The 27,193-nt window shown below is 35.1% G+C and overlaps 1 protein-coding gene across 3 annotated transcripts in view; it reads right to left on the bottom strand.

Moving 5' to 3' along the window:
* CCDC172 (coiled-coil domain containing 172) overlaps positions 1 to 27,193 on the bottom strand; it is a 69,056-nt gene that overhangs the window by 4,901 nt on the left and 36,962 nt on the right. For 2 of the 3 annotated variants that reach the window (XR_007145396.1, XM_047825706.1), the window contains exons 6-9: positions 21,141 to 21,242; positions 20,680 to 20,782; positions 6,488 to 6,575; positions 5,353 to 5,418 (exon numbers count right to left, since the gene is read on the bottom strand). Coding sequence is in view for 2 of the 3 variants with exons in the window: in XM_047825706.1 (XP_047681662.1) it covers positions 5,383 to 5,418; positions 6,488 to 6,575; positions 20,680 to 20,782; positions 21,141 to 21,242 (329 nt within the window). In the remaining variant the exon portion in view is untranslated. Of the gene's footprint in view, positions 1 to 4,334; positions 5,419 to 6,487; positions 6,576 to 20,679; positions 20,783 to 21,140; positions 21,243 to 27,193 lie in introns of those variants that run through there. The other variant, XM_047825705.1, reaches the window with a different exon arrangement.

The raw sequence follows: 27,193 nt of genomic DNA, 5'->3' as shown, positions 1-27,193 counted from the left end.
AAACCCAGTGTGTCTGGAGAGGAATGTTCAAGGAGGAGAGTGGCATGATACGAGTTCTGAGAGGTTGCCAGGAGTTGGGATGGATGGATGGGAGAATAGAAGGGGAACAGAAAGAAATGAACAAGAGTGCTAATTTCAGGTTAATCAGAGATTCTTTAATATGTTGCTCTTTTTGGAAGTTTTTCTGATAGTTCACAATCCTGCCTTAGCAAGTACTGAAACATGAATATAACACTTATTATTTGATATTTTAAGAAGATGCCACCCCTTAGGTTATCACCCTAAATTATCAATGACCACAGGGTAGCACTGAAAAAAATACATCTGTACAAAGTATAATAAAGTGGGATGAATAGGTATTAATTTCAAGCGATATCCGGGCGGTAAATTTTCAGTAATACTTGAATTGAGTCTGTTTTGTACTGATTTGCCCTTTTCTATTCATGGAGTGTAAAAGATATTCTTAGTTAATGATTTAGATTCACAGATTCTGATCGATGTTTTCTGGTCCAAAAAGGTGTTTTAAGGGATTCTCAAATTTCTCTTATATTCTAATATTTACCTGTTGGTTAAGATTTTATTATAAGCAAATTTTCAAAAGCAATGTATTTTTAAGGCTGTTGGAACTGAAGCCCAAGCAATTAAAATGTAAATAAAGAGGCCCACTGCCCTCTGTGACCTCACACAAATCATATTATCAATCAAAATCTCAGTTCCTCATGCAAAAACTGGGATATATGTTTAGTCTCCAACTAGAATCTCAATAAAGAGATTTGATTTTATCGGATAAAATTATTTTTATAAATACAACATTGACATTTTACAAATTTTAATTGGCAATAGATTCTAGAGCTGACATTGCACTGACCTCAGGATTACTCCCATGTCACCCATTCCCAACCAGAAGCTTTCTTGTGTAAAGTCCACAAAAACTGTCAACAACCACACCATGTAATGGTGGTTTGAATTTGCAAATACTTTCTCTCAGCAATCACAAAGCCATATCCAGAAATATTCATTAGTAATTATATTTGCATCTATTAAATGTAGATTAAGAGGATTTTATTTTAACAAGATTTTATTTACCAACTAATTAGAATGACAATTTATTACAAGTATGAAAATAATTAACTTAGAAAAATAGAGTAGTATAGCTTTTCTGGTTGTAAGAGAGAAAATCATTTCTCTCCCACTCTGTGGGCCTTGTTTTGCAGCTACTTGTATCAGTCATTGTTATTAATTTCACATTTTTACTTACTCTTTATTTTCCTAGACATTTGAATTCTGGTGCTGTCAATTTCATAAAGGTCTTTTAAAGATAAATGTGCTATGTATCAAAAGCAGTTGTTTAAATAAGCTTTCAGTTCTGACAGCTTTGCTCTTGATACTTTTCACAGCAGCAGCAAGGAGAGCATTTTACCGTCAGTCATGGCTTTCTTTGTAATGCTTCCTTTTTCTTCCCCCAATCAAAGTAAATATGTCCTTACAACTAGCATTACCCTGCAAAATGTTTCCTCATGTTTAATGAACATGACCCTCAGTATAATGAACAACAACAAATAAACAAATGAAATCCCGATACTCCCTTATAGAACAGGGAGAATTATTACATTATTTCCTTCATACATCAGTCAGTGTCATCTCCATATTATTTGGTCAAATGTCAGTAAATGAACTTAAAAAAAAAAAGTTTCTTTGATGGCATGATAATTAGATCATTAGTTGGCCAAGCAGAAATTTACTTGACTTGAAAATATAATGTTTAAATTTTTTTTTTTTTAATTTTTTTTTTCAACGTTTATTTATTTTTGGGACAGAGAGAGACAGAGTATGAACGGGGGAGGGGCAGAGAGAGAGGGAGACACAGAATTGTAAACAGGCTCCAGGCTCTGAGCCATCAGCCCAGAGCCCGACGCGGGGCTCGAACTCCCGGACCGCGAGATCGTGACCTGGCTGAAGTCGGACGCTTAACCGACTGCGCCACCCAGGCGCCCCGAAAATATAATGTTTAGAAAGCGCAAATGCAAGTAACTATACATTCCTACCTCTGACATTTTCAAATACAACTTCATCTTCCCCTTTCTTCCATCAAAAAAAAAAATCTGTTGTCTTAAGATAAAAGGGCCACAAAACTCCAAGACTTAATCCCTGCTTCAGGCTAATGACAAAAAAAATTTTTCATTTTTTTAGTTCACATCCTGAAAAAAATTCCCTTGACAGAAAATGCTCTGAACTAGACTCCGAAAGGCAAATGCATTTGCTTCATTTCAGTTTTTCAGGATGACAAAGGAGAGAAGAGTCATGAAGAAAGACAGAAGTTGACCTCAACAAAATCTGTTTCAAATATTAATATATTTTTTAGAACATTGGACAACTCCAAATTTCAAATGTTATGCTAGAAATAAATATTTGAATGACAGAACACCTTACCCTTGTACACCCAGGATTAAAAATCATATCATATTTATTTCTAATCATGTCACCGAACTGCTACTGTTTTCTGGGCTGCAAATAAATGACTTATTCATAATAATGTGACACAGTTATGTATGATTGATTGGTATGAAATAGAAAGGGACTTTGTCCTCAGTGTAAGCTTAGAACAGGGCCTGTTCAGTGCCCGCTATCCGTCCATCTGCAACTAGCCAGCTGAATTACCCTTCTGGTAAGAGACTCAGTAGATTTTCTCACAGTATAATATCCACTCTACAATAAATTACCAATCCCAATTGCCTCTGTTTTAAGACATTTCTAGATTGCAGTTCATCATAATTCTATGACTTGAACCTTATTTAGGACTTTTAACCATCTCATCATAGTTTTTCAAGGTTCAAGGAGAAAAAGACAAGCAGACAAAGTACTCCTCAATTTTTGTTTCTCTTATAAGAGAAAACACTGCTATTGATAAAACAATGAGTAGTATAGAAATCTTCTTGACTCTCCATACCTTAAAGCTTTTCCTTTTCTTTGATTTTTTTCCTTCCGTTTCAATAATTAGGCCAGGGAAGGAAGAAAGGAATTTCTAGTCTAGTGGTCACGCTCCACATACTATAATTTTGTTGCCGTTTTTTTCCCCTAGCCAAATAGTGCCATTAATCAGCAGGAAAAATATGCAGCAAAGTATCTATACATCCTCGTATTATCCCCAACAGAGAGCTGAGAATGAAAAAGTTGCTTCTGGAAGAACTTCTGTCACGGTAAAGAACTATGGTGGCGTGCCCAGAACCTTGGAGCAGGATCACTGTTACTCTGGGTTAATTTGAGCTTTGGTTATAGATCAGTACAAGGCAAATTTAGTGAATTCACTTAATGAATGAGCATTCATTTAAAAACTGCCTTTCTGTATAGCCAAAGTCTTGCTTCCAGAATAATTAAAGTCAGTCTGAGACACATTTATACCCAGAAATTTCAGTTATTTATCCTACTTACGAGGTTTATGAATACTAATTCTTAAAAAACTAAAAACTGACCAAATCTACTACTGATACTTTACTTTGACAGTACAGTTCAGTTTAGTACACTGTGATTTCTATTGATTGTCGTATTTCCTTTGTTTGGTAAAACTCTTCCTTTGATTACATTGATTCTAGAAGTCCCAGTTATTTTGTCTGGAATCACATGGGTAGTGCTTTGAATTACTCTAACATGTAACACTAAAATATTCATTTGATTGTTTGAAAATTACCTTAAATCTTAAAATATGCATTTTAAGCATTCTGAGATAATAAAAATACTGCATCTTCCATTTTTTCTCAAATTCAGTTCATATGAATGCTGATTCCATTAGTGAATATTTAATCTTGATATTCTGGATGATACACATATGAAAAGATAGTTGCATCAGTAAGAGTTTATTCTGCGTATATGTCATTGCATGTTAGTTATGCAAATAAGTGGCATATCTGTAGTTTACATTAATATTTAGCTACAAAACCAATAACGAACAAAAATTATTGGTAAGTGTAAGAGGCTTTATGTGTAAGCTCAATCTGCAAATTAATAATAGAATACACATTTAATAAGTAGATATTCATGAGACTTAGAATTTAGATAGATAAATGGACTAAAATAAGACAAAACTGAAGTCACGACTAATCCCAATAACCACTTTCCGCTTTATATTTGCATATAAAATAGGAAGCAACTCCCTGGTACCATTAATTTTTTTCTTCTTAAGCAAAAATAATTTACTATCAAATATTTAAGGAATCAAAATAAGAAATCACTTCTGAAAATGCAAATTACTTAAACAGATAGCAACTGCTACACATCTCAAAGGAGAATTTTAACTTTACTAATTAAAAAAAATAAGAGTACAAAACAACATACACAGAAAACTATACCAAAATAGGACTTGCCCTGAAACTAGCCCACCTCACTGTCGGTAGATAGAAGACATCTGTAAACATCTCATATTTGATGTTAAACTAACTCAACTACAGCCGCAAAAGAAAACATGATTCTAACATTTGCACTCCGAACTTTGCAATATATCCCCAAATAGGTTTTGTTCCCCTCCCTGATTCACCACAGTTTAGGGCATCGTTGGACAATTTCCATCCACTTTTTTTTAGAAACTAGTGAAAAATACACCTTCCTAGGCGGGATTGCTAACTGTAGGAAGCTATGTGTTGCAGCAAATTTGATGGAAATACCACGTTTGATCCAAACGTGAATTTTAGTTGTGATGTTTCAGTCCACCGGCGAAATGAATCCTGATGGCCATAAGGAGATCATGCACCTCCCCAGGTGGATGACTTACTTCATTCTAACCAACACTGGCACTGGGAAGAGGACAGCAGGCACAAAACGCTGGGAAATGGCCACGGGAGCCCCAGACTTAACTCTACAAAAATATCTAGAGAAAAGGGGAGAAAACTGGCTTTTGCAGATGAAAGGCCTCAGAAGACTTCTGTCAACAGACATTTTAAAGATTAGAGAAGGATTAAAATGAAAGTGAACATCTTTGTTGAGGGAAATGGCACCGACAAAATGGGATCAATAATCTGATCGTTTCTCCCCACCGGTGTTTGACCAGACCCAAGGTAAACTGCAATAAAGAATGAACATCACAAAGTACAGATCAGCTTAAGGGTCAGGAGAGATAAGAAGCGGAGAGCACAATATCCACCTGTCCCTTTTTCTTCCTTTAGAAACAAAATCAAATCCCATAAGAAGCTTTAAAGTTCCAGAAAGTAACAAGACATTACATTTTAAAAATGGTAATATGCCAATTCTAGATATCAACAACTTTGAACATTCAGAACCTCACGTTTTCCACAAAAATCTGTTATAATGGGCACTGTTCGTGTATCCATCACAGGATTTGATTTTAAGGTGCTTTGATCAAACCTTGGATAGCTTTGGTCAATTGTCCACAAGTTATTTGTTTTCCTGAAGATCTTTCTGTGCCAATGTCTGAAAAGAAAAATATATTAATTTTTCATGAGGAAAAATGAAATTCTTATTGAAGGAATTCCATAAAGTTCATGTAAATTTAGCACAACAATAAATGGGCTTTTCTCAATTTTATTTACTTTTTTAAATTTTTTTTTAACGTTTATTTATTTTTGAGACAGAGAGAGACACAGCATGAACGGGGGAGGGGCAGAGAGAGAGGGAAACACAGAATCGGAAGCAGGCTCCAGGCTCTGAGCCATCAGCCCAGAGCCCGACGCGGGGCTCAAACTCACGGACCGCGAGATCGTGACCTGAGCCGAAGTCGGACGCTTAACCGACTGAGCCACCCAGGCGCCCCTCAATTTTATTTTTGAAAATTTTCATAAAAAATTTAAATCTTAACATAAGCTATTGGAACACTTTTAAAAGAAATGTTTACAGAAAATAAATATGAAACAAAATGTAATGTAATAAATTAAAATGACATTTTAACATATTCTAAAGTTAGCTATATATGTCTTCCATTAAAATAGAGCATGGCAAATAATGTATTCATTTTATAAACAACCAAAGAGGTTAAAAGCAATTTAAAGTGCTCCCACACAATCCGAAAATAAGTTTCCAATAATTGAATCCAAAGTTCTTGAGATCATAAAAATCTGTAATAAAAAAGTTTTAAGATCAAATATAATAAAAGTATAATTTGTGCCTATCAAAAACAGAAAGCTTTTAAGCATTATGATAGTTAAAATCCTTCAGTGCATTAATCCTCTAACAACTGTTTCAGTCAAGGGAATGTTGTGAGGTCAAGTTTGAATTTTTTTGAAACTTAGTTTGAAATTGTATGTATTCGCTTTGAAGAGAACTTGCTTTATGTAGCACCTACCTCTCCAGGAACTCAAAAGACTTCACTGACTTAGATCCTGACTTTAGCCTGGTTCGTTGGTGCAGTTTTAATTTTTGTATCTAGTGAAAATCCATGTGAAGGGCAAACCACTAGATTGACGATATGTCTCCCGGCAAACCCATTCTCGCCAATGGGTACAATAATACTGGACAGAAGTTAAAGAATCACTTGGTGGCTTACCAACTCCAGAAATTCTATTTCTGTTTGGAGAGCTTCATAAGCACTTTGCATGTCGTCTTCCTTACAAAGTTCTAATTCTTTCTTAAGTCTGTTTTAAAGGAAAAATTCACTCTATGAGTTCAGCAATAAACTTTTACAGTAAGTTTTGGTTATATGGATAGTGGCAGATTTGAGTTTAACACTAAAGAGTTTGGAAAGAAATTTTAATTCTCTAAAGACTATATAAAATTTGCAGAAGAAAAAAAAGCTTCCATAAAGAAAAAGGCAGACTAAATGCATAATAGGCAATTTTATGTTAGTTAAAAGAGCATCGCAGCTTAGTGGGAAAAATACGGTACTGTCTGAAGAGCTCTGTATTAGTCCTGGCCACTAACAAGCTGAATAACTTGGCTAACTCATTTCGCCTCTCTGAACCTAACCTGAAAAATTTAATTACAGAAAAAATTGACCTCTGAGATTTCTTCTTGCACTAAAATTAAACATTAACTTTATAGTACACACATGTAATTAGAATATATTTTAATTTTAGAGTAAGAAAGCAATACTTCTTTCTTCCAGTTAAGTCTTTAATCCTTAGAATATTCTGAAATTAAAAAAATATTTTATGTCTGTATTTCATGTAAAAAATAGTGAAAAGTCTTCTATTTCTAGCATTACAGACTTCCAAAAAGAAAAACATAAGCAAAAGCCATGAATGGCAGTTGGAGAGGTAGAGAGCAAGGGCAGCCAGGCAGGTGAGGCCAACCTAAGGGCGGATACCAAGAGCAATCCTGATCTCACAAACCTAAGCCAGTTGGGCCAGCCCCAAGGTGCAGAGACTAGATCAACTCGAACCTCTGCTGAGCTCCAACCCTTAAGGAAAGTCTGAAGCGGTCCTAGGCCAGTGGCATTCCCTGTATGCTAGGAGAAGCAAAAGAAAATCCTTTTGGAAGGAAAAGTTGAACATATTTAGACCTACAGGCCTCCCACAGATTAAGAGGAAACCATGAGCTCAAAATCAGAGATCACCCAGCGTCCAAGAAGGCAAGTAAAAGTTAGAAGACACAATAAATAATACAGTATATCCGTAATACATGAAGAAGTACAAGTCAATAAGAAAAAGACAACACAATGGAAAATGGGCATACAAGCGCACGCGCGCGCACACACACACACACACACACACACACACCCATACACACACCTCTACCAGATTATCCACAAAATGTGCTCAACTTTGTTAGTTATCAAAGAAACAGAAAAGAAAAACACAATGAAATGCTTGACACACATCAGAATAGCTAAAATGTAAAACAAGCAACAAGTATTGACAAAGATTATGACCATATGCCATAGGGGCTGCTTCTTCATATTTGGTTGCAGAATGAAGATAAGGAGAAGTGTGGCTAACTCCCAATGAACATGTAGTGTGATTAAGAAATAAACACTCACTGCACATCACTGAGATTTAAGGGTTGTTTGCTTCTGAAGCATAATTTAGTCTAGGCCGTTGGGGGTGGGGTGGGGGGCGGAATTAGAAAGTCTGGAGAAACTGAACATTGATGGCCACTAACACTCAAAAAACAAGAGGCACAAGGCCTCCTGATGGGAAAACATTCCATCTATGCTATAGCTTTGCCAAAAAATTTCAACCTAAATTTGATCAAGCTTTTAGATCCAATTACCAATTTCCAAAAAATATATTAGGTCAAACAAATACATTTAACCATACAATGGGAACATAATCAACTACATCCAAATTGTGGGAAACTCTACAGGATAAAAAATGTAATTTCCTTAGGGTGCCTGGGTGGCTCAGTCGGATAAGCATCGGACGTCAGCTCAGGTCATGATCTCACAGCTCATGGGTTCAAGCCCCACATCAGGCTCTGACATCTCAGAGCCTGGAGCCTGCTTCAGATTCTGTGTCTGCCTCTCTCTCTGACCCTCCCCCACCCATGCTCTGTCTCTATCTCTCAAAAATAAATAAATGTTAAAAAATGTGTTTAAATCTTAATTTCCTCAACAAATAAATTACAAGTTTAAAAAATAAAAGAAAATAGGGGAGCTTCAAGATTAAAAGAGATTTAAAAGACATCAGGCCACTGTCATATGTAGACCTTATCTAGAACATAATACAGACAAACAAAAAACTGACACCTATAAATTGTAAGTGTGAATACTGACTAGATATTTGATATCAGTTAATTATTATTTGTTCAATTGCTATTAATTATTTTATGTGTAATAATGGACTCCATGGTTTTTAAAAGTTATTTCTTAAGAGACATACTAAGATAAATATATAATAATGATATGATGTATATGATTTGCTTCAAGTAATAAGAAAAACAAGTGGAGACATAGATGAAACATGACTGGCCATAAATTGATAACTGTTAAAGTTGAGTGATCAGTACATAAGATTCATTATATTTTTCTTTTTTACCTTTGTATGTGCTTTAAATCTTCTAAAATAATTCTCTTAAGAAACAGAGCTTAGCAAAGATAGCGGTCATAAAGTCAAAACACAAAAATCTGTTATATTTCCATGCACCAGCAATAAACAATTAGAACATGTCACTTAAATTAAAACCACCATTTTCAACAGCATCCAACACTGCAAGGTACCCAAAATTAAAACTTACCAATGATGTGCAAGATCGACAAACAGAAAATTCTAAAGTTTTATTAAAAGATATTAGAAAAACAAATTGAGGTATCCTAAGTTCATAGACAGGAAGTCTCAGTTTAATAAAGACATACAGTCTCTCAAAAGTAACTATGATAGTAAATACAACTGTAACCAAAATCACAACAGATTTTCATGGATATGATAAGTTGATTCAGAACTGTATATAAGGACACCTGGGCTGGGTGGCTCAGTCTGTTAAATGTCCTACTTTTTTTTTTTTAAGTTTTTTATTTATTTTGAGAGAAAATGGGCAAGCAGGGGAGGGGGAGAGAGAGAGAGAGAGAGAGAGAGAGAGAGAGAGAGAGAGAGAGAGAGAGGAAATCCCACACAAGGCAAGGCTCAATCTCAGGAACTGCGATCATCATGACCCGAGCCAATGGGACACTTAATCGAATGAACCACCTAGGAGCCCCGTAGCATCCTACTCTTGATTTCTGCTCAGGTCATGATCTCAAGGTTCCTGGGGAGAAGCCCTATGTCAGGCCCCACACTCTCAGCACAGAGCCTGATTGGAATTCTTTGTCTTTCTCTCTCTTTACCCCTCTCCCGCTGACACATGCACACTCTCTCAAAATAAATAATAAAATAAAAACATTAAAAAAAAGAAATGTACATAAAAAGTAAACAGCCAAGTATAGCCAACATGCTCCTGATGAAGACCAAAAAAGACAAAGGGGGTGTCATACCTTGTATCATGACTCCTTATCAAGTAATTAAATAGTTAAAATGGAATAGTATGCATTTAGTAGTAATTAACACAGTCTTACGCAGAAATCAACAAACTGACCAATGAAACAGAAGAGAAAGTATAATATGAAATATATCCATGTTATTTTATTATTTTTAATAAAAGATGTGACACTGTAGATCACTAGAGGAAGAAGAAACCATCCAATAAATGTTGCTGGGACAAGTGGTTATCCATGTGCAAAAAAATAAAAATGGATCTTGTTATACACATAAAATCAATTTCATATAAACTAAAGACTTAAATGTGAAAGGCAAACCTTACAAATTGTTAGAAAAAATATAGGACAATATCCTTCTGACCTTAGACGGGGAAAGAGTTCTAGAACAAGACACAAAAATGCTAACCACAACAAAAAATGACTGATTAATTTAAACCACAGCAAAAGTAGGAACTCCAGTAAAGCACAACAATATAAAGAACTCCAAAACACAAAGCAAAAACAAAAAGCTTCATAAGTTGGGAGAAGATATCTTCAATGTGTAATAGACAAAATCCAAAATTATTAAAAAATATAAAAATAAAAAACATCTAGAAACCAGTAAAAGACAAATACTCAAAAACCCAGTAGCAAAATAAGTATGAAGCACTTTACAGAAAAGAAAACACATGGTCTATTAACATACGAAAAGAAGCTCAATCACATAGATGGTAGGGCAATGCAGATCAAGACCACAAAATGCCATCTTATGTCCCTGAGATTGGCAAAAGTTAGTAAGTCTGAAAATAAAGTATTGAAGAAGTTGGAGATCAGTGGGAAATTTTATCATGTGCTAATGGAAATATAAACGAGTTTAATCACTTTGGAAAAATAGTTTGTTGTTATCATGTAAAGTTCAACATTCATGTGCCTTATATGCAGCAGTTCTGCCAGGAGTAAAACTTTAACTCTTACGCGTGTGCACCAGGATGATCACCTGAGCACTGCCAGTGAAAACAAAAACTGGAAGCAACCCAAATGTGCATTGAAAAGAGAAAAGAGTGGCGCCTGGGTGGCTCGGTCGGTTAAGCGTCTGACTTCGGCTGTCATGGTCTTGAGTTTGTGAGTTTGAGCCCCGCATCAGGCTCTGTGTTGACAGCTCGGAGCCTGGAGCCTGCTTCGGATTCTGTGTCTCCTTCTCTCTCTGCCCCTCCCCCACTTGTGCTCTGTCTGTCTCTACCAAAAATAAATAAAGTATTAAAAAACAAAAAAAAGAGAAAAGAAAGTTGTGATATTTTCACATATCTACACTCAACAACATAGGTGAGCTTTAGAAACTAAGTTGAATAAAAACAGTATCATACCATTTTTACATAACTCAAATATAAACAAAAATAAACAATATGCAGACATATATATAAATGTATGGCATAAATTTAAATAAATCATAAGGTAACAAAGAAAATTATATATAAGAAAATGGACTAAATGCCATATCACACACACACACACACACACACACACACACACACACACAAGGAAATGAAACACAGTGTAGGACAGCAATCACATGTGGAGTAAGGAAGGGTATGGAATCAAGGAGGAGCCATGGCTAAATGCAACGTCTAGTTTAGTTCACAGGCGCCTATTATATTATTATACTTCATAACTTACACATAGTTAGGGAAGAAAAACATAATTGTAGGGATGGAAAAGGAAACAATACCCTATATATGTGAACTTCATTGTGTTCTGAACTTCTATGAATTTAATAGTAAATAGGAATCCTGAAGGAATGCTTACATAGGAAAGATAGAACAAGTTATTAATTTTTGAGCATTAGATGTTTACACAAGCATAAAAGCCTTATAATGAATATTTTTAAAAAGTGGAAAACTGAATGGAGAGTTACAATGTACTGTGGAGGCTGCTCTAAAATGTACTTCAGACCTCATTTGAATATATTTATCTTTTCAAATAAAATAGTAGAGATCTTACTTCCCATCATACCATCCATACTTGCTCCTCCCTCTTTTCAGTTCAAACGGACTGCAGGTTCCCTAAGACTGTTTATGCCCATCAGAACTGGGCAGTGACCACTTTCCCTTTCAGTTAGCTAACAATAAAAATGAGAGACTACTGAAATTAAGGAGGGCAGTTAGAGCAAATTATAGGAAGTATTTCACTATTCAGCATATAATCAAGCTGTAGAATTTAGATCTGCACTTAAAGAAAAAATTGCTGTTGCTAGCTTTAAAAGAGGCTAGATAATAATGGTATGAATATTAATACATTTGCAGCTAGCCAAAGCCATATAATGGTAAGCAGATCTCATGCTTCAGTGCATAGACTGATTGCCTATAGGAGTCAAGAAGGACTTCCTTCACCTGCTGCACAATAACTAAGGGCAGTTTGCATTGGTTATTGTCACCTTTCTCTGAATCATCAAATAATGACAAGGATGGGCCAATATTGCTAGTTAGCTTTGCAAAACTTATGTTCCATGTATTTTTATGATTTCCTGCGCCATTCCAATTTTTGTGTTACTTCTGAGTGCTAAAGAAAAGCCTTTACTGGAAGAACACTCTTTTAAGCTATAGAACTGTACACAAGTACTATTAAAGTGGAAAGAAGGAAGAACTTCACCCAAAGTCCTAGTACACAAAATCAAACGACACTAAAATTTAGGTATATTTCATCACGGTCTTTTGTTTCCCTATAATAGGGACTATGTACACTTACTTCCTAGTTTTTTCTTTTGCTCAATGTTATTACTTACATTTCCACCAGTTAATTACACATGCCAGTTCATACCATATAAGAAAAACATGTAGTGATCCAAGTGACTACATCAGAGTTAACTTAATCATTCATTTATAAGTTGTTTTCCATGTTTTTCTACCATAAATGACATTTCTATGCACACCTTTGTACATAAAGTTTCTTCTGTACTTAGAATTGTTTTCCTTAAGACAGAGTTCAGAGGTGGACTCTTAGATTAAATGGCATAAATATTTTTAAGTGCTTACAATGATTTATTTTATGTACATAAAATTGCATTCCAAACATATGCAATGAATACTGCCACAGCAATGTATTATCTCCATACCATACTCTTGTCAATTTTGATATGGTCATTTAAGAATGGCTTTCAAAATTTGATAGAAAAATTGTATTTACTGGTTTCAATTTGCATTTAATTGGTAAGCAGTGTAACTGCATTACTATTTGACTTATTTGCCCTGTTATCCCTACTAACTTGTATAGTGTATGATACAAAGTATGCATTCTATGCATGTTTGTTGGATAAATACATGAATAAAACTATCGACTTTAGTGTTTTCTGACTGATTTTTCATCAGCTGATTATGTGGTAAGCTGTTATCTGTTGTTTGTCATAATTACTATAAATTTCTCCCAGTTTATCATCCCATGATGCTGACTTTTTTGACACATGAAATTTTAAATCTTACATGCTAAGTCTATTAATCTTACACATTTTGGTTTCCTTGATCACACCAGAGGTTTAACAAGTAGTTCTGTCTACTTTTTGCTAGTGTTTCCTTGGCTTGACTGTCTTAGTATTCCTTCTGTATATTAACCATATGAAAATTATTTTAGCGCCACTTAAACACATACTATTTTTTAAGACATGTAGGTCATCCTCTCTCATGTACAATTTATTTCTGAAAATAGGCTTCAAAGTTGAATGTGTGAAATCAGGGTTTTGGTGTCCTAATTATCCTTTCTTCAGTCCAGGCCACAAGCAGACAGTTACGAACCTTCACAGGTGTGTCAGTCTGAACCAGAGAGATCTGTTGAGGAGGAGGTAAAAGAGAGTGGGGTCCTGCCAACAGCTATTATTGCAAATCCTGGGCGAGCTGAATTAGGCATCTTCTTTAACCACATACTTTCTATCACCTTCCTTACCCCCATGCCAAAAGGGGTTATTCGTAAAAGTAACATATGAAAACGGAAAAAAAAATCTGTTTTCCTTCAAAGACACCAATGATTTTTGAAAATGATTACTGTAACATTATACATGGCTTGTACAATAAATAGGCAAAATTATTTCAAAGTTTAGGAACATTTACGAATAGTCACATTTATATCAGAATATAATGTTTAAAATAATCAATTGACTCTGTCATCAAAGTTTCCCTTGTATTTACTTAGAAGCTTTAATAACTATACAATGTGCCAAGAGTTCACAAAACAGGAGATTTCTATTAGCTTGAAGGCTACATAATCAATGCTGTAGAGACACTTCTGTTAGTGAATAAATGATGAAGTTTTACTAGAAAAGATGCAGAGTCAACAGAAATATTCAACATAGCTAAGAATAATCCTGGAATTAAATGGAGATTTTCATTTTTTTATAAATGCTAAAGAGAGAGAGAGAGAGAAAGAGAGAGAGAGGGATGGTATGGATTGGCTATAGATATATAATTATTTGACTAGTATTTTCCAGAAACTTTACTGTTGAGATCTTGTTATACTTACCCACATAGAGTTCATTTTTATTGATAACACAGAGTACTGCAAAATACATGTGCATTATTTTCTCAGTGTCACCTGAATAACAATTCCTGTTACTCTACTAAATAATGCTTATTCTGTTTTTTTTAATGTTTATTTTTGAGAGAGAGAGAGAGAGAGAGAGAGAGAGAAAATGATCAGGGAGCAGCAGAGAGAGAGAGAGAGAGAGAGAGAGGAACAGATCCCAAGCAGGCTCTGTGCTTGTCAGCATAGAGCCCAATGAGGGGCTTGAGCTCATAAACTGTGAGATCATGACCTGAGCTGAAATCAAGAGCCAGTCGCTTTATCAACTAAGCCATCCAGGTGCCCCAATAATGCTTATCCTAAATAATGCTATAGAAACACCCCCATAAGTATTTAGGGATACATGTATAAAAATGTTTTCAACTATGAAACTTTAAAAACTCTTGTACATCCATCCGAGGGAGAAAGGCTACATAAATATGGCATCTCCATGCATTAGCAGTAAAAAAGAATGACACTGATCGGTACAAACCAACATGGGAAACGTCCATAATATTTTGCTAAGTAATAAAGCAAATTGCAGCCCAGTAAGTGCTAAACACACACACACACACACACACACACACACACACACACACACACACACAGATACATAAACCCTGAAAGGATGCATGTCAAACTTTCAACAATGGTTACGTTGGGGGGGGGGGGGGGTTCTGGAGTAAGGTGATAAGAGAAGAGACTTTGATGTTTTACGTTTTTGTAGTGTTTGAATTTTGGATTCAGTCAACATAACCTACTCTCAAAATTTAAAAACACCTCTACACATTTGGTAAAACAAAAAATATAAATGTGTGTAAACATACACATTTATCTGTGTATCTTTCAGAGAGGTTGGGAGTGTCTGAATACCATCCTGTATTTATGCCTTCTTATAAATTGAAGGACCATCAATGTGACCTCTACATCCAACTTAACTGGATGGCTTTTTCACTGAAAAGGCAACAGCACTGATTTACTACTTCATATAAATGCATTTAGAGTCTCTCAGTAGGAGGTGTATATTAACTTTTGTGCAGTTTCCATTGCAAATATCTCTTCACAAAGCCTCACTATCTTCAAATGTTCAGAAGGACAGCCCCATGCTGTTGACTCTGCAGCTTTGTTTCTGAAATAAACTTCCTGTTGTATTAAACAGGCACAAATATTGGTTATAAAAAAAATGTAAAACCTTCTAGAAAGATGTTTTGTGGGTAAGAAAAATGCCTGAAATGCTTCAAGTTGTCTGGCATGTCACTATTTGGAGCAAATAAAAAGTCATGATCAAGAGCTGTATTTTGTTGACCCTGGTGTTGGGTAATAATAAAAAAAATATTTTCTGTTGGGAGTTTGAAAGGGCCCAATATATAACATTCTTCTTTCCTCGCTGAATTCTGCCCTATCGAGAAATAAGCAAAGCAGAAGATATCGCATTTACTACAAATATGGCAGATACTGGAGAATGTGGCTTATATCTGCAAGCAAAGGACTGACTAATATTGAGCCCCAGAATTAGACTAAGGTAATACACACACCATTAAAGGCACAACTGGACGCCATAAGCTTTCTCTTATGTAGTCCTATCACTGTGAAGCTTATGGGACAGAGGAGCAGAGTGGAACATACACTATGTGAGGTAGGCCACCTTCCAAAGAGACAGGCCAGAGAAAGGGGCTAGCTCCAGCTTACCTTGCCAAACTCACCAGTCAGACTGAGTTGCTCGTCCTCACCTTCGAAAAAGAAAGGAGGGTGTTGGGGAAAGGCTGGGGGGGTTAAACCCGTAAAAGTCAGGAGTGAAGAAAACAATTCCATGGGGCTCTCCCAGTGGTGGCAATATACCATGCCTTTGTAAATAACATTCAAAATAGGTGAAGGACTTTATCTTCTTTGTAGTGAAAATAAAATTATATGTAGACTCAATCGCTGGAACATTTATTGAACACCATGTGCCCTTGATTGTGCCAGATGTGAGACTGATCGAAAAATGAACAGGAAGTAGAGGGAATCCTCAGTCAAGTGGGATAGGCTGACACACATAACTATCATAGAATATGATTAATGATATAACAGAATTACAAACATATTCTCTATGAACACAGAGAAAGGAAAAGTAGAGGAGAGTTTTCATAATTTATTAGAATCATTTATTCATTTATTTATTTAATGCCTACTATATGCCAAGCTCTGTACCAATGTCTTGGATTCTGAGTATGCAATGGTAAACTGAGTAGACAAGATCCCTCCTCTTGTTGAGCACATGGCAGAGAGAGATACTAACAAGATAAATCACATAAATATGTAATTACAAAATAGAATTCGTGCTATAAAGGAAAAATACAGGTTGTTATTTTAAAAAAATAACAGAGGGAGGGCTTCTCTGAGCAAACATTTCAACCGAGATCTAAAGGACAGGGTATGTTCCACCTAGGCAGGAGACAGGCAGGCAGAAGGGCTGGCAGACAACTTGGGGAGAAGGAAAGGTAGAGACAGAGGTCCTCAAATGGAAAAAAAAAGCTTGGATTGCTTGAGGCAGCATAGTGAAGAGGGGACCATGGCTGAAAATAACATCAAGGAGATGGTCAGAGGCTATATTGTGACAAGGCCACACTAAGGACTTTAGGTTTTATTATGTTCATTATGAAGTCATTGAATGATTTTAATAAGGGGATGACATGATTCAATTTACAATGGATCAGCCTGTGCAAGAGTGGATGAGTTCCGGGAGAGAAGAAGTAGAGAAGAAGAGAGACTTACTGTGATCCAGGTGAGAGAGGGTAGTGGCTAGAACTAGGATGTTAGCCACAGGGAGAGAAAATTGGAAGGATTCAAGAAATATTTTGCAGACAAATCAATAAAACTTGGTAATGGATTAGGGTAGGGTGAGAATGATGAGGTTTGTAAATATGTCAAAAATGCCTGCTACATTTTAGGTTTGAACAAAACCCATAAAAAATGACACGTGAGCTGGGCCTTAAGGACTAAGATTTTAGCTCATGGAGAAGAAAGAAAGATACTGAGGTGTGAAGAAGTCCTGTGGCATATTTGGAATTCCGTAAATGGTATTCTGATGCAATAGTAGTATAGGGCACAGATTACGAAGACCTTTGAACTCCACATCCAAGTACTAACCAGGCCCGACACTGCTTAGCTTCTGAGACCAGACTAGAACAGGCATGTTTGCAGTAGTATGGTCATAGACAAAACCTTTGAACTTCTGATAAAACTTTTGTGTTTGCTTTTTTGCTTATTTAATCAGCGCAGCATCACTTCAGATCTATGATTATATCAAACTGTTGGGTATTCAGGACCGGAACTTAGGAAAGAGAGATTCAGGACAAATATTTGGAAATTATATGTGATCATTAAAACCATTACAACATACGAGCCGCCCATAAAGAATACAAAGGAAGAAGACAATCAATGATTAACCTTTAGGGATCCCCTGCATTTAAAGGACAGGTGGAAGGAAAAATGAGAAAGAAGCTTGGAAGTCACGAAATCCACATGGATAATATGAAGTCAAAATGTAATCGTAAGTAATTATATAATTATACCTAATTATAGCGCATTTCTATGTTCCAAACACTGTTCTTAATTTTTACTATACCCTTGTGAGGTAGATGCTATTATGAACCTCATTTTATAGATCTAGAGACTGAGGTACAGACAAGTTAAATTGTTTGTCCAAGACTACTCACTTAGTAAACAGCAGAGCTGAGATTCCAAGGGGTTTGTAATCTTAATCTCTATGGTTACTGTCTCTTAAGCACCTGAGATTTATCATTTCTATCCTCCCTGAACTATATGAAAAAACAAAACAAAACAAAAGAAACAAAAATCACAACAACTAGATCAGTCATTATTGTACAACCTTCTGGGAGCTTCTTAGGGATTAACCCAACCTTTGATTTAAGTGTTAATCACAGCAATATTCTACAAGTTAGCTGACTTAACATGATCCCACACTCTTCAAAATAGAACCTTTTAAATAAATAAGCATCTTGGTATTTACAAAGAGGAAAAGATTACCTAAAGCAGAGACCATCAAACCACTGTGAATGTAAGTACCGAGTCTCTACAATAATGGATGACATCACGATAGTGTCCAACAAATAACCTGAACATGGCAGATTGACTTAAAAAAATAATTATAAAAGAATTCCAATAATGTAGACAGAATAAAATATGTATAAAATTTTCCAATTACTAAAAGTAGAAACAATAAGCTCATACAAATAAACTAACAGTAATTTTTTTTTATAATTGCTTTCTTACTGGTTCAAGTGTAATAAAAGTAGAAGTACAATTATAATAACCTTAAAATAAAACTGGTTCTCAACTGGGGACAATTTTACCCACCCCTCTCTGCCCAGGGGACATCTGGCAATATCTGGAGACATTTTTAATTGTCAAGGCTGGGGGTGGAAGGTGCTAGTGGCATCCAGTGGGCAGAGGCCAGGGATGCTATTAAACGTCTTAAATTGCATAGGACTGCCCTCTCACAACAAAGAATAACCTGGTGCAAAATGTCAACAGTGTGAAGTTTGAGAAACCCTGCCATAAATATAGCATCTATACCCATAGAAGTTAAACCTGAAAATTTAGGAAAAAGGCAACAGAATTCAGTATACATTTGAACAGAATGTTCAAATGGAACAGAATATTCCAAAGTTAGGGATAAAACCAACTTAATTTTGGCCTTCATAGTATGGAATAAATGTCATATCATTTCTTGCCATCATGAGACTCTTGTTATACTAATTATGAGACTTATGGCCCTATTTCCTAAAATCTTTACACTCAGTACTTTGACTTGGTTCTTTATACTTGAAATAACTTTTATAGAACATACCAGTTGGCAAAATAAGCTACACATATCAAACAATTTAAAGTGGGAACTGGTAAATAACTGCTAAAATGCAGAAAATGGACAGTGTATACAGACTGATGTTTCTTTCTATTCAAATTTCCTGTCACCATCTGTGAAGGAAAAAACACTCTAACAGACTTTGTGTGTTTAATTTTAACCCAGGGCAAATTTTTATGACTGAGTGATAAACCCACAAAACTGGAGTTCACATCGGAAGTCCTTACACTACTAACCATAATGATACCAGTGGGCATTATCATTTTTAAAAGTGCAAAAAAAATCAATGAGCAGATTGTCATTACAGAAACGCATTCTGCATCACACATATCACCCAAGAGATTGATATTTCATGCTTATAAAACTTAACATAAAATTAAATTGCAAATATTTTCTCACAATCTACTACAAGTATGGCCTAAAGCAATACACTGCTAATATGAAGCATTTGTTCAGCTCTAGTGGACATATTTCTATATGATTTACGTAAAAGAAGACTTCATTTGCTTCTCATAGATTCAGTAATGAGGTTTCTTTCCTTATATTTAGCCTAGAAAGTATATGAACTTCTTTGAAATTAAGCCAGAAAATATAACATTGAATTATTAATAAATAATAGTAAAATTAATAAACCGAAGGTTTTCTCCTTGTGTGTATGACTGTGTTATTTCAAACGCCAGCCTTTCTTTCATTATCCAAATGCATAAAAAGCATCTAAACGTTCCATACAAAAAATACATTTCGTTCTTTCAGCACCAAACCGGTAGTAATAAATTTCAAGAAAAATAGGAATTTGTGATTTTCCCCCCTTATATCTAAAAAGATAAAAAATAATTTCAATACTTTTTTAAAAAGTTATGAATAGGGGCACCTGGGTGGCTCAGTCGGTTAAAGCGTCCAACTTCGGCTCAGGTCATGATCTCCTGGTTTGTGGGTTTGAGCCCCGCATCTGGCTCTGTGCTGACAGCTCAGAGCCTGGAGCCTGCTTCAAATTGTGTGTCTCCCTCTCTCTCTGCTCCCCCCCCCCCCCCGCTCACCTCTCTCTCTCTCTCTCTCTCTCTCTCTCTCTCTCTCTCTCAAAAATAAATGAACATAAAAAAAAATTAAAAAATAAATAAAAATAAAAAGTTACAAATGACAAAAAGGGGGGTTGTGGAACCAATACTTTGTCTTAATCTATTGGTATGTGAATAGCACTGAGTCCATGAGGCAGAAAGATAAAACTGATTTCAGTATTATCAACCTGATACCCTGTGAAACTTACATATAGTTCTTTTTAGCTAGTGAAGCGTTTTCTCATTAGCATGTTTCATAATACACATAGAAGGAATTAATGTCTTTATTTGGAACTTAAATTACACATTCAGTTTTATGCTCAAATCTCTTTGACAACTTGAAAAATTACTAGATTTTATACCAAAATGTAATAGGCAATTCTTACCTTAAGCATTCAGCATCATTTTGAGGCTTTTCATTGATTTTTACTTTTTCTGCCTCTAGGTATTTGGTAGTACAAATGGCTTCATTCTTTTTATCTTCAAAAACTAAACAGTTAAGAAAATGCTTACAATCTTTAAAAAATAAACAGAAGAGCTACCTTCATTCATTCATAAGAACAATACTCTAATTTTTGGTGCTTCATATAAAATGTATGTACTAATGATTTTTATTTTTCTACTTTAACATAGCAACTAAAGGCACAAAAAAGATCTTAACAAAATTTACGACATTAAAAATACCAGATCTAACACTAATCATTTCAGTATTTTACCTATTCTTTTTTTATATCAATAATAATACTATATCCCAATAAGTTAGTACAATCTGAAAGAATATTATGACCCTGTTATGTGTATATAACTATATTAATCAGCAAAATAAACTAGCTCATAAAGATAATACCTTTAAGTTTTCTCTGCAGAGTAAATAATTCTTGTATTAATTCATCCTTTTGTGTTTGAAGTTCACTTAACTGGCCACTATTGTGTTCCATTGTCTTCATTTCTAGAAACAAATAGACAAATAAAAATCACATTTTAACTATTTAGGCTTTGCCTTAAATATGTCAGCAGGTATTAACATTGTGTGTGCGTGCACACACGTGTGTGTGTGTGTGTGTGTGTGTGTGCGTAGTAATAATAATAATTTAAGCATTATATGGTCAATTCTAGGCCCCAAAAGGATTCCTCTGGCCATCTAGATACTGTTTCTAGTAAACTGACCAGGATTCATTAAGCAACAACCAGGTACAAAAGAATTCGTTGGTGGTTGGACCACCAAGAGATAATTCCAAAGAATGTAATATCACTAAGTAAAACAAGATTCCAAATAGGATAGTAAGAAAACTCTACCCTTCATAACTAAAGCATATTTAAAATAGCATTCCCCAGTACTCACTATATGGCTATAAGCCTCCATAGTATTGGTAATACTATTTTTTCTACCTAGAATGCCTTTCCTCTCTTTTTTTTTTTTCCAACGTTTATTTATTTTTGGGACAGAGAGAGACAGAGCACGAACGGGGGAGGGGCAGAGAGAGAGGGAGACACAGAATCGGAAACAAGCTCCAGGCTCTGAGCCATCAGCCCAGAGCCCGACGCGGGGCTCGAACTCCCGGACCGCGAGATCGTGACCTGGCTGAAGTCGGACGCTTAACCGACTGCGCCACCCAGGCGCCCCAGCCTTTCCTCTCTTTATTCCCACAGTAAATTCCAATTCATTCTTTAAGATTCACCTAATTTTTCAAAAGGTAAACAATAAATCAGGACACAAAATTTCTAGCCCACGACACTAAATTAGTAGCCAACTTCCTTAATGTACTAAGAGCTCATATAAATCAGTAAGAACAAAAGTGCAGAAAAATGAACAAAGAATATGAGCAGACTGTTCACAGGACAATAAAAATATAAGCAGTCAATAAATTCAGAGAAAGAAATTCAACATCATGCAAAAATCAAGGAAATGCTAATTAAACCAACACATAAAATATTTTTACCTGTCAGATTGGCAAAAATTAAGGTCAGCGATAATGCCCAGACTGGTAACGGTATAGGATAATAATATAGGAAAACAGGCACTCACTTATAGACTTGGTAGGAAAATTAATTAATTCAGTGCTTTAAGGAGTATAATTTGGCTTGAGTCCCTTAATATTTTCTTCTGATCTAGCAGTTTCTTCAGTAGATTTTGCCACACAAATATAGTCACAGAAGTATAGGGAGATATATACTCAGATAGTGAGAGGCCCTTATTGATGGTCATGTTGGTTGTTTCTTGATTTTTATTTTTATTTTGTTTTGTTTTCTTCTGAAATCACCACCAGTCCTTCTACCTGTGCACTTTCCCATCTTCTCTGGGAACTGAGACGTGCACACTGACGATGCGGAGACTGCTTGGGATTCTGTCTCTCTCTCTCTCTCTCTGTCCCTAATGCACTCTCTGTCTCTCTGTCTCAATCAATCAATAAACGAACAAATGAACAAACAAACCTGAAAAAAAAAAGAAGTTGAGTCTAATCCCCTCCACTTGAGTGTGGGCCGACCTCAGTGATCTGTTTTGAATAAACGGAATGAGGTAGAAGTGATGCTACCCAATTCCTGAGTCTAGATCATACGATGATAGAGCTTCTCTCTTGAATTTTCAACTCTACTTCTCCATGGGTTTTGATCCATCAGCATTTAATATATTCAAATATTTCCCATCTCCAAAAAACACTTCCCCAGTAAAAACCCTCCATTGACCTCATACCTCTCTGGGTTACTGGACTCTCTGTCTTCTCCAGAGAAACTTCGCTTCAAGGACTTGTGTGCGCTCATGATCGCCATTTCCTCTGCTGCCACTGCTCAACCCGTCTTACGACCTGGTTCTTTCTTTTTCTTTTTTTTTCTTTCCTTTTCTTTCTTTCTTTCCTTCTTTCTTCTTTCTTTCTTTCTTTCTTTCTTTCTTTCTTTCTTTCTTTTCTTTTTCTTTCTTTTTCTTTCTTTCCTTCTTTCTTTCTCTTTCTCTTTCTTTCTTTTTCTTTTTTCTTCTTTCCTTCCTTCCTTCCTTCCTTCCTTCCTTCCTTCCTTCCTTCCTTCCTCTTTCTTTCTTTTTATGAAATTTATTGTCAAACTGGTTTCCATACAACACCCAGTGCTCATCCCAACAGGGTTTCTGCCCTTTCTTACTTCCTCCATCTGTTGCTTTCTCTAAAGCTCACCAGGGACCTCCTCTTGCTGCTGCTTAGTCCTTATGAGTGACAGTTTGGCAGCAAGTAATGTGGGTTGATCACTCCCTCAAACACTCCCTCCTGTAGGTGAATTCGTTGTCACACAGTAATGTTTCCTGCCTACCTCTCACATTGTTCTTTGCCGTTTCCTTTTCCTTGCTTTGAAAATCCTGGGTTCTATTATTTTCTTTCAATACATTTTTCCTGGGTGACGCTCAAATTTAACAGTTCCAGCCAAACCTCTCTCAGCACTTTTGACTTATAGACACAACTTTTCAACATTTACACTCAGATCTGTCACTTGGCTAATCTCTATCGGCCTCAGACTTCAGTCTGGACGTCACTTGCTCGGAGAGATCTTCCTCAACTCCTAGTTCACATTAAGTTCCCTTATTATATGTTCTCACACCATTTTGTACTTCTCCTTTTGAAGCAGTCATTAATTCATAATTATCTCTTTCATAGTGTTGGAGACAGAGCATTAAATAAAACAAAGTCCTGCCATTACAGAGTTTAAAGTCTCATGTAAAAATGTTAAAAAATACTTAGAGACAGGCTTTGTGAAAGTACAAAGACCAACAGCATTGGTCTTTGGTCCAGGTACCATGGAGGCAAATCTATAAAATAAATTCATATTTCTGGAAGAAAGGATACAAAATACAGGGCTCCTACAGTATTTGTGGTATCAAGGACTTTTTTCTTCATCATTTTTATAGACGAATAATTTACAGAAAGTACATCCATTTACAGCATACAATTCTATGAGTTTTGGCTGTCACAATACACTCATGAAACCACCGCCACAATCAAGAAATTGTATATACACTTCCTATCAATTCCTAAAGCTTCCTCTGCTGCTTTGAAATTTATTCATTCTCACCCAGGCAACCACTGGTTGACTTGTCACATGCCTGCTTGTGTCACACACAGTTTGCATTGTACGTAGTGTGTGTTCTTCCATATCTAGCTTCTTTCACTAACAATATCATTTTGAGATGCATCCATGATGTCTATGAGCAGATTTGTTATTTTTTACATCACTGAGTATTCCTATGGCATGGATATACCAATTTTGTTTATCCATTTACCTCCTAATGGACATTTAAGTTATGTTAAGTTTTTGGCTATTGTGAATAAAGTTACTAAAAAGTTAGTGTAGACATATGTTTCAATTTGTTGGTGTATCTAGTTGTAGGATGACCGGGTCATACAGTAAATGTATGCTTAATATTTTAAGAAACTGCAAAATAATTTTTCAAAGTGTGTACCATTTATTTCACATTCCCATCACTACTATACGAATTCCAGATGCTCCACATTCTTGCCAACACTTGATATGACCAGTCTTTTTCATTTTAATTAAATGAATGTACAGTGATATTGCATTGTGGTTTAAATTTGTATTTTCCTGAAGACTAAAGATATTGAATATCTTTCCATATGTCATTGGTTATCAGTGTATGCCCTTTTGTGAAGTTCAAATCTCTTCCCTCTTTCATAATCAGTTGTGTTACCTTATTAACTTGTACGGGTTCATTATATTCTAGATAACAGTACAATGGCAGATATACATATTGCAAATATTTTATCCAAGCCTGTGGTTTGTCTTTTGATTTTCTTAATAGTGTTTTTTCAAATTTAAATTCAATGTAATTGTTTTTTCTTTCATGGTTCACGTTTCTGTGTCTCATCTCATTGCCTATCCCAAGATGGCAAAGATTTCCTATTATGTTTTCTTCTAGAAGTTTCATAATTTTAGCTTTCATCTTTAGGTGTATGCTCATTCTGAGTTAATTTAATATGGCATGAAGATTTAAGAATAATTGTTTCACAACGGACGTCCAATAGTCTCAGCACCATTTACTGAAAAGACTGTCCTTTCTCCCTGGAATTGCCATGCTGCCTTTGTTGCAAATCAATTGACCCTATATGCAGAAGGCTATTTCTGGACTCCTTCATTCCAGTGGTACATATGTGCCTATTTTTAAGCCAATGACACATTATCTTGGTTACTATACCTTTTTAGCAAAATTTGAAATCAGGGAGTATAGATCCCTAAATTTTGTTCTTTTAAAAAATTGTTTTGGCTCTCCTAAGTAATTTGCATTTCCATATAAACATTAGAATCAGCATTCAAGGCATAATAAAATTTGATGGGATTTTTACTGAGATTCTCTTGAACCTATGATCAATTTGAAGAGAACTGTTCTATTAACAAAATTGAGTTTTCTAATCCATGAACATGATAGATGTATTTATTTAGGTCTTCCTTAATTTCTATCAGCAGTGCTCTGTGGTTTACAGTGTAGAAATCCCTGATGTCTTTTGTTAAATTTGTTTCTATTTTGTTTTCTTGATTCTGTTTAAATGGTATTTTTATTCCACTTTTCAATTGTTTGCTGTTAGTATGTAAAAATTCAAGTGATTTTAAAACATATACCTTGTAGTCTATAACCTTATTATATTAACTTACTAATTTTGGTAATTATTTTGTAAATTCCTTATAATTTTCTATATAATCATGTAACCTTAAATAGAGGCAATTTTATTTTTATATTTTCTGATCTTTATACCTTTCCTTCTTCTTGCCTCATTGAAATGGTTAAAATTATTAGGACATCCAGGGCCATATTGAATAGAAGTGATAAGAATGGGCATCCTCACTTTATTCTCAATCTTTGTGGAAAAGTATTTAATATGTCACCATTATGTATAATATTGGTGTTCAATATTTCATCATTAAGTGTAATAGTAGCTGTAGGCTTTTCATACAGGTTCTTTATTAGGTTGAGAAAGTTCCCTTCTATTCCTGGTTTTCTTAGAGTTATAAAGGACTGTAATGATCCATTTACCAGTCCCCCTTTCCAGTCCTTTGCTATAGCTGTCACATATGCAAGTGACACACATGTATACAAATCATCTCTACATACATTATAAATTCCACAAGATGATATATTATTTGCTTTAAGCAATCATATGCATTTTTTTAAATCAAGAGAAAAAATAGGTATTTATATTTATCTTTATATTTGCAATTTCTGATTATTTTAATTCATTATGATCTGAGTTTCTCTCTAGTGTCATTTTTGCTTCTACTTAGAGGACTTCCTTTAGCATATCTTGTTGAATCATGATGGCATTGGATTCCCTTAATTTTTATTTATCTGAAAATGTCTTTATTGTAACTTCACTTTTGAAGGATATTTTCACTGGATAGAGAAAATTTTCTTTCAGTATTTTCAAGATGTTATTCCACTGTCTGCTTGACTTCATCATTTCTACTGACAGGTACATAGTCATTAGATTTATTGTTCTCTGTTTTCAAGATTTTCTCTTTATCTTTGGCTTTTGAACTGTTTGACTATTATTATGTGACTAGGCCTGGATTTCTTTGAATTTATCCAGTTTGGGTTTGCTATTTTCTCGAATATGTAAATTACTGTCTGTTAGAAAATCTAAGAAATTTTCTGCCATGATTTCTTCAAATATATTTTCTGCTAATTCTCTCTTCTCCTTCAGAGACTCCAATTACATGAATGTTAGACCTTTTAAAACTGTCCCACAAGTCCCTAAGTTTCTATTTTTTTTTTGTTTCATTTTAATTTTTCTTTGCTTTTCCAGATTGGACAATTTCTATCAATCTATCTTCATGTTCACTGGTTCTTCTATAAGCTCCATTCTGCTATTAAGCTCATTTAGAGACATTTTTTTTAGGTAATATTATCCTCATTTTATCATTTTTATTTTC

This window comes from Prionailurus viverrinus, chromosome D2, assembly GCF_022837055.1.
Source record: "Prionailurus viverrinus isolate Anna chromosome D2, UM_Priviv_1.0, whole genome shotgun sequence".
NCBI lineage: Eukaryota > Metazoa > Chordata > Mammalia > Carnivora > Felidae > Prionailurus > Prionailurus viverrinus.
The sequence above is the reverse complement of the archived record's forward strand: the minus strand, read 5'-3'. Positions and strand labels throughout refer to the sequence as shown.